Source organism: Cornus florida, unplaced genomic scaffold (genome assembly GCF_030987335.1).
Source record: "Cornus florida cultivar Cherokee Brave unplaced genomic scaffold, ASM3098733v1 CherokeeBrave_3.0.0_Hap2_Chr06, whole genome shotgun sequence".
NCBI classification, from domain to species: Eukaryota; Viridiplantae; Streptophyta; class Magnoliopsida; order Cornales; family Cornaceae; genus Cornus; species Cornus florida.
Genome location: NW_026775576.1, coordinates 92,413,399 through 92,426,122, shown reverse-complemented (window position 1 = coordinate 92,426,122; position 12,724 = coordinate 92,413,399). Strand labels below are relative to the sequence as shown.

Genomic DNA, 12,724 nt, shown 5'->3' with positions numbered 1-12,724 from the left:
AATATCAGTAGCAGCCTATTTTAAAAGTTTTCCATGAAAAAACCATAAACTCTCAGGGAAAGAAAGGACATGAAGGGGCCATTGCTTGGTGCAAAGGTAAAAGCTGGGTAGATAAGCTTGCGATCACGGGTTCAAGCATAAAAGCAGCAACTTTGTTAAAAAATTCCAATAATGATTTTTCTCCAATCTTTATATCCAAGGCAAGATCAGCACTACATAATGGCCTTATGGAAAGAAAGGACATGAAAATCATCATTTAACAAGAGTCACAACTAGCAAATTCGATAAAGAATAAAAGAAATAGAGAAAAGCTAATATCTAGAAAAGAAAAGAAAAGAAAAAAACAATAGCAATTTTCTTTAGGGTATGGCACAACTCTCTTAATTTGAGCTAATATTCATGCAAAAGCAATATTTTTCAACCAAAAAAATAACTATCTGTGAAGAAAACAAATAATTAACATTTACAATTGCTAATATATAATCCTATAATATAAGTGATAGGGACTCATACATGCTCCGCAGTGTTGCAGAAACTCTTTGAATGTTAAACTTGATCGATGAAAAATAGATTTCATCATCCGCAGCTGCAACCCCATTGGGTGAAGGCACAGGTTGGAACTTTGTGGCCTCGTAAATATCCTGTACCAGTGAAAGTCAATAAATTCCGAAAAAGTACAACCATTTTATTTTTATTTTGCCTGGGAAAAGAACATGTTTCAATAGCAAGTAATTGGAGCGCACAAACCTTGATAACCTCATCTGAAACAACACCCGAAAATTGACTAGAATCATCTGTTCCTCCAGCACCCAGCACGCCACGGGACAGCCAGTTCAACCATCCACGGGGCTTGCTGGATGAACGATCATCATCCTGTGACTTCTCAATAACAACATTGGCACCTTTAATCCCTAAGCAGGAGTCTGAATTCGCCAGAAATTCCTGCAAGTGCATAAGATTATACAAGAAATGAATTTTAGTAATATATGTTAAAATTCATGACATCGATAAAACCACTGCTAACAAAATTCAAGGTGCACATTACACCAAAAAAAACCGAAAGAAAGAAAGAAATTGTGAAAAATATTTAGAACAACAGTCAGGGTTAATATAAGTAGCTAACTTAATTCGCAATCATATACTGATGAACTTTCTTAATTCATACACAAGCACCATTCATACCTTAAGCTCACGTTCAGCAGTACTCCTATAACTCAAAATATCGTCTATGTCAGATTCTTTCTCCATTTGCTCCAACTCCCAAAGAATATCTTCATCAATCAGCTGATATTCACAATTACAGAACAAGATCAAAACCACATAAAGTTAATCAGGCGACCAACTTTAAAATTCAATACAAATGTTGTATCACTGAAAGAAATCTAAGAAGCAGACACTTCCAAGGAGTTGCATCCATGTTGGGTGTGTCAGACACCGGAACTTCTCAAACACTCCCGGAATGAGTCCAATGCATCTTGAATGTGCTTACAATTTAAAAGATATCTTCCTAATTTTGGGCCCATGGTCAAAACTTTTTGGACGTGCTAATATCTGAACAATGAACCTTGAGCGTAGGATAAGACTTTAATTTAGCATCAAAAAAGTATAATTGTATGAAAATCTAAATTAAAGGCTTTTATAGAAATTATATAAGATATGGCATGAATTTTTTATTGAAGGAGTGAGGATGCTATTAGGAGAGGAGTCACCAAAATTGTGCTTTTATGTGTAAATATGAGCATCTACATGCAAAATATATGCATATATCATGTCATTTTTATATCTTTTTAAATGAAACAAAGTTAATTATAATTATATTTTTAGTTGTATCTTGCTCAGACCAATAAATTATAAACTTCAAGTTACAATCATAAAATATCATTTTATAGTATTTAAGTATAAAAATGTCTTTTATTGATCCATCCAGACCATGTCAGTGTACCGTGTCAGTGTTCCGTTTTTTTTAGATTTGTCTTGTCAACATGTCCATCATGTTTCGTATCTGTATCTCACATGCATATCCATTCTTCTTCAGAAGAAATAAAAATCCATTTACAAGGCCAATATGGATCAATAACTCACAATCCAAGCTAAAAACCATTTTAAGACAAGATGAGCAGGGAACAAACAACAGGAAATGAAAAAAATAAATAAATAAATAAAATAAAACCTGGGAATTGCTTGTGAATAGAGGTCTACACAACTTTGAAGCAAAATTAATTGTGGATGATCTATCAGGAAGATATGCATTTTAGAATGGCATAATTAAGTGCTGATAAATTTCTGAACAAAATTCACAATGGAAAGAAACCAAAGAAAGAGCATATAAAGTTTATAGAAACATCTGAATCCTAAAGATAGAAACAAGGTCAGATATGCCTCCTTGACCCATGTCCATATCCCAGAAATGACAACCTCTAGAGAAAATATTGACAAAACATAATCCCTCATATGTAACACTCCTCTCAAGCTGAGCTTGACTTGCAGAAGTTACTTCCTCATGATACAAAAACAAATAAATAAATTTCTTCATAAATCTTTCACTTCTTATATATCAAAGTGAGATTAAAATTCTTCAAAATGAAATCATGAATGAGAAATTGTTGAGAAGAAAAGACAATGAGAATTTATAAGACATTTTCAAAGCAAACTACACGGGAACCAGGCAATGACAATGAGAATTTAGAAGACTTTTTTTCTCAAAAACTAACTACAGATACGCAAGGCCATTGGGAAATGGAAGGTCATCGCAAGAGGGCTTGGGAACTAGAATTATCAGCTGTACAAGTGGTCAGAGACTTGGTCAAAAAAGCTGGAACCGGGAAGGAAATTCGGTTGGGTTAAGAGTTCTTCTGAATTGCAGATTTTGTAGTTAGCCCTACAAACCAACTTTATTAATTTGATAATATCTCACTCTAGGAGACTCCAAATAGCACAACTTTTTCTTTACAAATGAAACTCGTAAACCTTTCCAACCATTTATGGCTTAGCAACTAATTATTCCCTAATTAACTCAAATTTAACAGTCAATTTCAACCAAAAATGCATTCTGCACTTTCTAATAAGTCAGAACAAAAAAAAAAAAAAAGTGGGGGGAGACCGGAATACCAAGTTTTTCCATAGAACTGCTAATGCTCATACCAAGTTCCCGGATGTTGTTCAAGCTGTGTTGGCTAGGGTGATGTTGGACCACATCCCCTTGGTTTTGGACTGTGGAGGTTTGAGATCTCGTAGCACTCCTTTCAGATTTGAGAACATGTGACTTCGTGCGGATAATTTCCAGGGATCTGTGCATTCTTGGTGGGAGAAGAACCTAGTGGTGGGTACGTTGAGTTTTATTCTTGCAAAAAAGCTTCGAGTTCTGAAAAATAATCTCAAAAGGTGGAATAAGGAGGTCTTTGGGAGCTTGGAGTGGAGGAAGAATAGGGCATTGGCTGATATTGCTGAGATTGATAGATTGGAAGGGGAGGGTGCTCTTTCTGAATCTCAACGCAGTAGGAGAGCAGCTTGTCAGGCAGAATGTGTGGAAATTGCAGTTTTGGAAGAAATTTCGTGGCGCCAGAAATCTCGGGCCTTGTGGCTCAAAGAGGGAGACAGGAATACCAAGTTTTTCTATAGAACTGCTAATGCTCATAGGAGGAGTAATCACATTGGGCGGATGTGTGTGGATGGTGCGGTCTTGACTACGGAAGAGGAGGTGCGAAGCGGTACTGTCTCTTTCTACCAAAGGCTTTATTCTGAGCCTCTTCGATGGAGGCCACGTCTTGATGGCCTTCACTTTGATTTTATTTCTGCCTTGGAAAGGGATGGGTTGGAGAGTCTTTTTTCGGAGGAGGAGGTGCTGAAGGCTTTAAAGAGTTGTAATCGTGATAAGGCTCGCTCAGGCCCTGATGGTTTTACTATGAGATTTTTGTTGGAGAGCTGGGAGGTGGTTCGGTACGAGGTTATGGGCACCTTTCATGAGTTTCATTCCACGGGGCGATTTGAGAAATCGCTAAACGCATCCTTTATTGCCCTTATTCCTAAGAAGGGTGGTGCTTCTAGCATCAAGGACTTTAGACCAATCAGTCTGATTGGGTGCATTTACAAGCTCATCGCAAAAGTCCTTGCGTTTAGATTAAGGGAGGTTCTGGATGGAGTTATTTCTGAGTCTCAGAATGCTTTCATTGGGGGTAGACAGATACTGGACTCCGCCTTTAATGCCAGCGAATGTGTGGATGCTAGACTTTGCAGTGGGGCTCTTGGTGTTCTTTGCAAGCTGGATATCAAGAAAGCCTATGATCAGGTCTGCTGGAATTTTCTGTTTTATCTGTTGGAGAGGATGGGCTTTGGTGAGAGATGGAGGAAATGAATTGTTTCATGTGTTTCCACTGTCAGGTTTTCGATGTTGGTGAATGGATCTCCTACGGGGTTTTTCGACAGTTCTCGCAGCCTGAGGCAGGGGGACCCTCTCTCCCCATTCCTTTTTATTATCGTTATGGAGGCCCTTAGTAGGTTGATGAGAAGGGCGGTGAACTTGGGTTTTATTAGGGGTTTCAAGATCGGCCCTGACTCAGTTCAGCAGATGGAGATCTCTCACTTGCTTTTTGTGGATGACACTATTGTTTTTTGCGAGGCAAAGGTGTCCCAGTTGAGGTATCTGAGATGTGTTTTGGTTTGCTTTCAGGCTGTCTCTGGTTTGAAAGTCAACGTGGGTAAGAGCGTGCTTGTTCCTGTGGGGGAGGTTCAGGAGGTGGACACTCTGGCTGCTGTTTTAGGGTGTGGGACACAATGCTTTCCTATCTCGTATTTAGGTTTGCCGCTAGGGGACTCGGCCAGGAGGGTAGGAAGTTGGGACCTGGTGATTAAGCGGGTCGAAAGAAGATTAGCCGGTTGGAAAAAGCAATATCTTCCCAAGGGTGATAAAGTTACATTAGTGAAGAGTACTTTGTCAAGCCTCCCAACATACTTTCTATCGCTTTTTCAGATTCCAGCCTCTATTGTTGGACGACTTGAGATGCTTCAACGAAACTTCCTTTGGGGGGTCGTGGAGAGGAGTTTAAGTATCATCTTGTTAGATGGGAGCAGGTTTGCAGGCCTTTTCAGTTGGGAGGGCTTGGGATTAGGAGATTAGCCCCCTTCAACAGTGCTCTCCTTGGCAAGTGGCTTTGGAGATTCGGCAGTGATAGACATAAACTATGGAGAAGGGTTATTTTGTGTCGCTTTAGGGAGGAGAAAGGGGGGTGGTCAACTAGGCCAGTCAGGTCTGCTTATGGAGTGGGGGTGTGGAAGGCCATTGGAAAGGGGTGGGATAAATTCTCCAAATATATTAGATTCAGAGTTCGGGATGGAAGGAATGTCCGGTTTTGGGAGGACTCCTGGTGCGAGGATAAGCCATTGGCTTTTTTGTTCCCAAGGCTATTCAGGATTGCTGTTGACAAATATGCTATGGTTGCTAACTACTATCGCCTTGATAGCGGGAGGTTGTCTTGGGATGTGCAATTCCGGTGATCTTTTCAGGATTGGGAGTTAGATGATGTCACTGGTTTGTTAGCTCTCCTATACAGACAGAAGGTGGAGGGCACTGGTGCAAATTCCCTGATTTGGGTGCCTTTTTCACAGGGGATGTTCCAGGTCCAGTCCTTGTTTGTGTACCTCTCTAGTTTTCATGGTACCACCTTCCCGTGGAAGACGATGTGGTTGTCTAAGGCGCCTCTTAGGGTGCCCTTTTTTATGTGGACTGCAGCTTGGAGTAAGATAATGACTTTGGACAACTTAAGGAAGCGAAGACATATCATTGTTAATCAGTGTTGTCTTTGTAAGTTTAATGGGGAGTCAGTGGACCACCTTCTGCTGCATTGTCTTGTGGCTCATAACTGTTGGAGTCTCATTTTTGGTTTGTTTGGTATTCATTGGGTCATGCCTCGGACTTCTCGGGATTTGCTGGATATTTGGAGGGGCCAATGGGTAGGGGCTCAGGCGAGAGACTTTTGGAGGGTGACCCCTTTTTGCGTTTGGTGGAGCCTTTGGAATGAGCGTAATAGAAGATTTTTTGATAGGAAGGAGTCCCCCATTGGGGTGCTGAAATTTTCTATTACTTGTACTCTTTTTTGTTGGGGTTGGGGGAGAGATTTTTCTTCTCTTGAGGATATTGTGGACCTTTTAGGCTCTTTGAGTTCATAGGTTCCGTTTTGTTTTTTGTATAGCTTGGGACGCATTCCCCTTTTGAACGCTTTCTAATACATTTTGCTTATCAAAAATAATAATAATAATAAGTTGGAACAATTAAAACCAAATTTTTTGAATTATGACGTCCTAAGGCATTGTAGCAAGGAGTGATTCTGTGTCAATTTCATCCTTGGTGAAGGCATGCTTCAGTTGGACCTTCAGGGACCAAGCAACAGTCCCCTAAATATTCAATTCCTGAATCAATCAAAAGAACTTATATTGTTATAGTTGTTCACTGTAGCACCCACATCTTGCTTGATAATAATTTAGCTTGCAACTCATTATTTGAACAGGTGACATATATAAATATATATGGCACAACTCATTACACTCACCTTCCATTAATAGTACTCCCAAATCCATATTCTATTCCAGTATTATTACTCGAACCTTATTTCTACAAAGCATAGACCTTATCACTCATTATAACGCTGAATATAAAATTAAAAAAAATAAAAAAAATAAAAAATAAAAACACTAATTAGGTAGCATAGCTGGCTATGAAGCACCGACAATGCACAAAGGGTTGCCGCGCGTGTCCGACACTGCTGCAGAAGTGTCGCCTTTTTTTTTTGTGATCGGATACGTCACTGGACACGCAAGGACACTGTCACTAGACACGCAAGGACACTATCGCGGGACACGCAAGGAGACGTTCAGAGGACACAGCTGTTCGAAGTCAGCTGTTTGTAATTTTATTGCACAGAGGATGTAGATGATATGTAGAAATATGTGTGTATATATGTGATCTGTATGTATAAAGTTGAGATTGGAGAGAAAGCGAAGGGAAGAGAGAGAGGGAGCCAGAGCTGTGATTAGAGTGAGGAAGGGATGGAGAAGACAAGCGGCCAGAATAACAGTGTCGTGAAAGATGGAGATTGGGGAAGAGTGAGGGGATAAGATTTTCATCTTATCTTGATTTCCTGCTGTTTGGTTACAAGACTTGCACATCCACATATATGATATATCACATATAATATATGGTATATCTTTTATATACAGTATATGTTACCGAAATTTGGGCATTTTAATTTTACAAAGAAAGTGTGGATGGGGTCTAATTAAAATAGGCCATGTTTATTAATATTATAAATTAGAAATTAAATAAAAATTAAATTTTTATATATAATAAAAAATTATAGCATTATTTTATTGCCGTATCCTTGCCGTGTCCGTGTCCTATTTTTTAAGAATTTGCCGTATCGCCGTGTCCATGTCGTATCGTGTCCCCTGTCCCGTGTCCGTGCTTCATAGGTAGCTGGCATGAGCATTTTGTATTCATTTAACATAATATAGCACACATAAAGCCTACAAAATTAGCCTAGTGGTTCATAATACCAATCTACAATAAGCATACAGACAACAAAATTTAAACTGGTGGTTCGTAATACCAATAGTTTATTCATTGTATAATACTGTAGCATACAACCAAAAAAGGTGTCGGAGAATTTATGTAAAAAGTACGTCACCTGCTCTTGTCGAAGACATTCCAATTTGGTCTTGTACAAATTCACATACTTCCGGCGTGAATTTCTGTCATAAGGAAACATAGTGTTTGTTTCACATGCTAAAGCAAGAATGACTGATTTAGCAAAAAAATCATAATAACACTATACAAGGACTTGCATAACAAAGTTACTACCAAAACAGTGAAAATCATGAGATAACTAAGATGTGTGTGCGTATAAACTGTAAAGAAAGGGCAATAATGTAATTCCTGTTCATGTCGCAATGGTATAACTAAAAGAGCAATTTTCTTTTCTCTTCTTTCCGAGCGGTCAAAAACACATCAGAACTTTATTAGAAGAAATACAGCAAAACCGCAGGGAATCAAGAATTAAATCATTGTCACAGTTGCCATGATGTGCTGAATTCTTTTATTAGGCTGCACAACACTTAAAATGTTTAACCCCAAAATCCCATAAATCAATACATATGATAATTTTTGTTAACTTTGTTCAACTCACACACTGTTAGAACAATATATTCCAGAGTATGGCCCTTCATGTAATTATCAGTAATTTAAGTAGTATAAATACAGCATAGAGATGAGGAAAATAAACTTATACTCTAAACCCTTTTTACATCCCTCTCTTCTCTTATCTCAAAACCCTTATCCTATCTATTAATTCCAACTTGGTATCAGAGCGATGTGTTGTGGCCTAAAGAACATCAGAAACGTATAGAAGTGAGCTGGAGTCGGCACCTGTACTGACCCATCTGTTAGAGACTCACATAATTCGACTTGTCTCTTCATGCTGATCATCACGGTGATTTATTCAGAAATTTATTAAGCCTTTTGGTGAGGTTTTTGAATTTTTGAATGATTTTTTTTTTTTCGATCTGTTTTTTGGGGGCCGCTTGGCTTGGCTTTTTTTTTCTTTTTTTTTTTCCTGTTCCCCTAAATGGTTTGGTTTTAAAAGATAAAGGCAATGAGATACAGGATTAAAGTGGAGGCATACCCCCACTATACATCACAATGAGAATCAAATAAGTCCACTTCCAATAGGAAGCAGAAAAGCAAGCAAGATAAATACTAGCAACCAATTACAAGACATTCCAATCAGCGAAAGGAACTGCAGCAAGGTCAAGAAATTCACAAACAGTAGATCTGGCAACATTGTTTTGGAGGTTTTTTTCACAAAGGGGCTGCAACATTGTATGCTGTTTTTTTATCAGAATATGGAGTTAGGGGTGCTGGAAGTTGTCCTTGGTATGTTAGGCCATTGTTATTCTAGTTGAATATTTTGATTTTTAGTAGAAAATTTGGCTTTGGGTCTCTACTCTTTCGGTAGTGCTCTATTCAGTGTGTAAACATGTTAGACATTAGTGCAGTTTCTGAGTAGTGAGGACGGAGGGTTTAGCTGTACATGCGCCCCTGGAGACAACCCCTCACTGCAGATTAGTCCGGTGAAGTTGGACAGGATCGACTACTTAGCTTGGTCACGTTCATGCCTCTTATCAATTCAGGCACACGGCCTCCATGGCTATCTGACAGGAGGGCGTTAGAAGCCGAAGTCATCCGAATACATTGCAGAGAATTCACTGGTGATGCCTTGGTTACTCAACTCGATGCAGCCACATATTAGTCAGGGCTATCCTTTATTTGACTCAGCACATGATATATAGACTGTTGTGAGTCAGACATATTCTCAGACAGGTAATGATGCACAGGTCTATGATCTTAGAAGAAAGATTCATGGAAATAAGCAGGAGGGTAAGACTATTGCTCGGTACTATACAGAGTTTTAACAGTTTGAAGCAGGAGCTAGGTTACTATCAGGATTTTAAGACAGACTGTGAAAGCGATAGTGCAAAGTTTCAGAAATAGATTGAAAGGAAAGAGATTATGATCTTCTAGCTGATCTTAACATGGTAGGGTTGAGAGGTGTAAGGATACGTAACCCAAATTTCATAATTTTAGTTTAAATCTATAAGAGTTAATTACTTCATCAATGGAACATTTGGAAATGAGAAAAATAGATACCTTCCAGAACAAAAACTAAGCATGAGATAAAGGTATTGATGTTTGTCGGCTAAATCATCATCATCATCCTTATCTTGATCTCACATGGATGAGGTCGGCCACATGAATTCTCTTTTTCCATTCTTTCCTATTATACATTATGTCTTCTCTTAGATTTAATTTTTTTAAATCGTTTTTTAAATACTTCAACCTACGTAAATTTTGGTAGGCCTCTTACAACTCTTCCTCTTTTAACCAATGCATCATCGGGTCTACGTTGAGTATGGTCATACCACCTAAGTTTATTTTCCCAAATTGTATCATTTATAAGCGACGTTCCCCTCACACGATCATTATTTATCTTGTCTCTTCTAGTTACTCCTATCATCCAACATAGCATCCTCAATTTTGCTTCATGAATACATTGTATTTGTGTCTTTTTCAAAGCCCAACACTCTGCTCCATACAAAATTTCTGGCCTAATAACCATTCCATAGAATTTTTCTTTTAATTTATTTGGTATTCATTTATCACAAAGGATACCACTAGCTTGCCTCTATTTTGTCCACCCTACTCAAATCGTACTTACTACATCACCATCTATCTCCCCATTTTTTTGTAATATTGATCCCAGGTAACAAAAATAATTATTTAAGTAACTATTGGGTCTTGAATTGTAATATTTATATTGTCATCGTTTGCTATTTTATCAAATTTACATTCCATATATTCTGTTTTAGTTTTACTAATTTTTAGTCCTCTTGATTCTAAAGCCTTTCTACATGTTTCCAATTTTGTTGCGAAGGCTTCCTAAGAAGTGTCTAATACTATTGCAAATAAGTATGGACTCCACACTGATCCTTGGTATAGTCCCACTTTTCTTTAACTTCCATAGGCAATTATGGAAGTATCTACTTGCACCTACTCAGAGTCTAAATTAATCTGGAGGATCTTACAAGGAGCTTCAGAAAGTTTACATTTGCAAACTTGAAAAAGGTGCAGGGATTAGCAACTAGCATTGCGAGGACCAAAATTAAAGAATTACTTGCTTGTTGACATTCCATAATATTTGAAAAAGAAAGATATTTCTAGATTAACAATGAACTTACATTCGTTCTGCAAGGTATTTCCAAGAAGTTTTCTTCAATCTTTTACGAACATCTGACAGGACTGATTGTTGAGCATAAAACCACCAAGCTCTTTGCCAACCCTTAAGTTTTCTTGATAAAGGATTATTCCAAGGACGATAGCGTCCATACCTACAACATTTGAAGACAATGCCACAAAATTAGAGTTACCCCGAGTATTAGAAGATACAGGTGCTTGTGAGACAAACTTTAAACCAAATATAAACAGTAATCAGTAGCAAAAACAGACATAAAAAATGAATTTCACAAAAAAAGAGAACTATAATGTCAGTATGCGCGGTTTTCCTAGTTAATAAAGGAAGTCCATAATGATGAGACCTTATGAAAACTCCTTATCAGTAGACCAAGGACAGCATCAATTAACTAAAAAAGAAAAAGATATAAGCGACAATGCATGAGAGCACTAATCTTGATATCCCTTCAATATTTTGTCTTCTGCTCGAGAAGGAAAAGAAAAGTGTGTGAAAACAAGTGCCCCTCCATAAAAAGCTATGACATATAAACAATGAAACAATCATGGCAATAAAATACAATTACAAGGTAAGCCGAAAAGAAAGGTCATCACCAAGGGCCTTGTGGCCTAGTGGTGCGTCCTCTCGCCTTCCAAGGTAGACGGTCGAGGGTTCAAGTCTCCATAGGAGCAAAATTGGGTGTATGAGTGTGTTTCTTGCCAAGGAACATAAAAATAAAATATATATATATATAAAAAGGTCATCTTCCCTCAACAAGTCAGGGTTGTGTGAAGTTTTACTATAACATGTTCTTCAATTTCCATACAAATCTCACATTTGATCTGTCAATACCTGCAAATATGGAATCTGCTATCCAATCTACATTATTAACATTTTCTCATATACAGTTGTATTGATCCATCATAATTCAATTCAATTACTTTTTCCAGTAAGCTTTCTTATATCCAAAAACGAATATAAAGAACTTCCAATCAGCTGAGATGAGTAAGTGCTAAATAAAAACCTTGAGAACCAAAATCCAATGATCAAAGATAATGACTCATGTCCATTAGAACATGGTAGGTGCGAAGGTAAAAAAACACTCACGCCATTGTCTCGCAAAATTTTAGTTCCTCCTTGAGAGTATGGCTTCAGTAGAAGAATGAAAGCTGAGAGAAGAACCAATTTTAATACACTCGCCCACCCTACCAATGTAAAAGAGAATTCATGTGGCGGAACCCATTCTTATGGGATTATGATGATGACGATGACCTTTACCCACTCTACCTATGTTACCCGGACTCTTTTACATGTGGTCGGGTTCAAGTGTACATGTTCTCGGGTTTGTGATGTAGTACGAGAAAGTAGGCTTAGATGGTATGAAAATATACGTGAAGCAAAAAATGCACTAACAAGAAAAGGATCAAACATGTTTATTTTGGCCTGCCTCTTATCACAAATAGGTATCACACATAATTATCAAACATGTCAATCAATAATACTGTCTTTTCTAGCTACTCCTATCATTCATCTCAGCATTCTCATCTTGGCAACACAATTCAGTGTTCTCTTTTTCTTTTTCCTTTTTTTCTTTTTTTTTTTCATTTTTTATCCTGGCATTTTACTTCATAGTAGAATCTCCCCTTCAGCCTATTCAATATTTTCTAATCACATAGGATACCGCTAGCTTATATCAAACTTAATCCAATCCAATATTCCATAGCCCTTATCTTCCCGAACTTTGTGTTTTTGATTCTAAACATCAAAAATAGTTATTTTGAGTAATCCCATGACATAGAATTGTTATCCTTAGCATTGTTGAATTTACTTTACATGTATTTTTTTTACTTCTACTACTTTGTAAACCTTTTAACTCTAAATTCCTCCGTATTTCCATTTTTACTGCTAGAGCTTCCTTATAAGTGTCGAATAATAAATAACATTCATGATTC

General features: G+C 37.7%; 1 protein-coding gene across 1 annotated transcript in view; it reads right to left on the bottom strand.

The window, feature by feature from the left end:
* Positions 1–12,724, bottom strand: part of LOC132312914 (uncharacterized) — a 65,195-nt gene that overhangs the window by 28,988 nt on the left and 23,483 nt on the right. The window contains exons 12-16 of the mRNA XM_059811476.1: positions 10,783–10,932; positions 7,677–7,740; positions 1,183–1,284; positions 748–942; positions 514–641 (exon numbers count right to left, since the gene is read on the bottom strand). Coding sequence (XP_059667459.1) covers positions 514–641; positions 748–942; positions 1,183–1,284; positions 7,677–7,740; positions 10,783–10,932 — 639 coding nt within the window. The remainder of the gene's footprint in view (positions 1–513; positions 642–747; positions 943–1,182; positions 1,285–7,676; positions 7,741–10,782; positions 10,933–12,724) is intronic.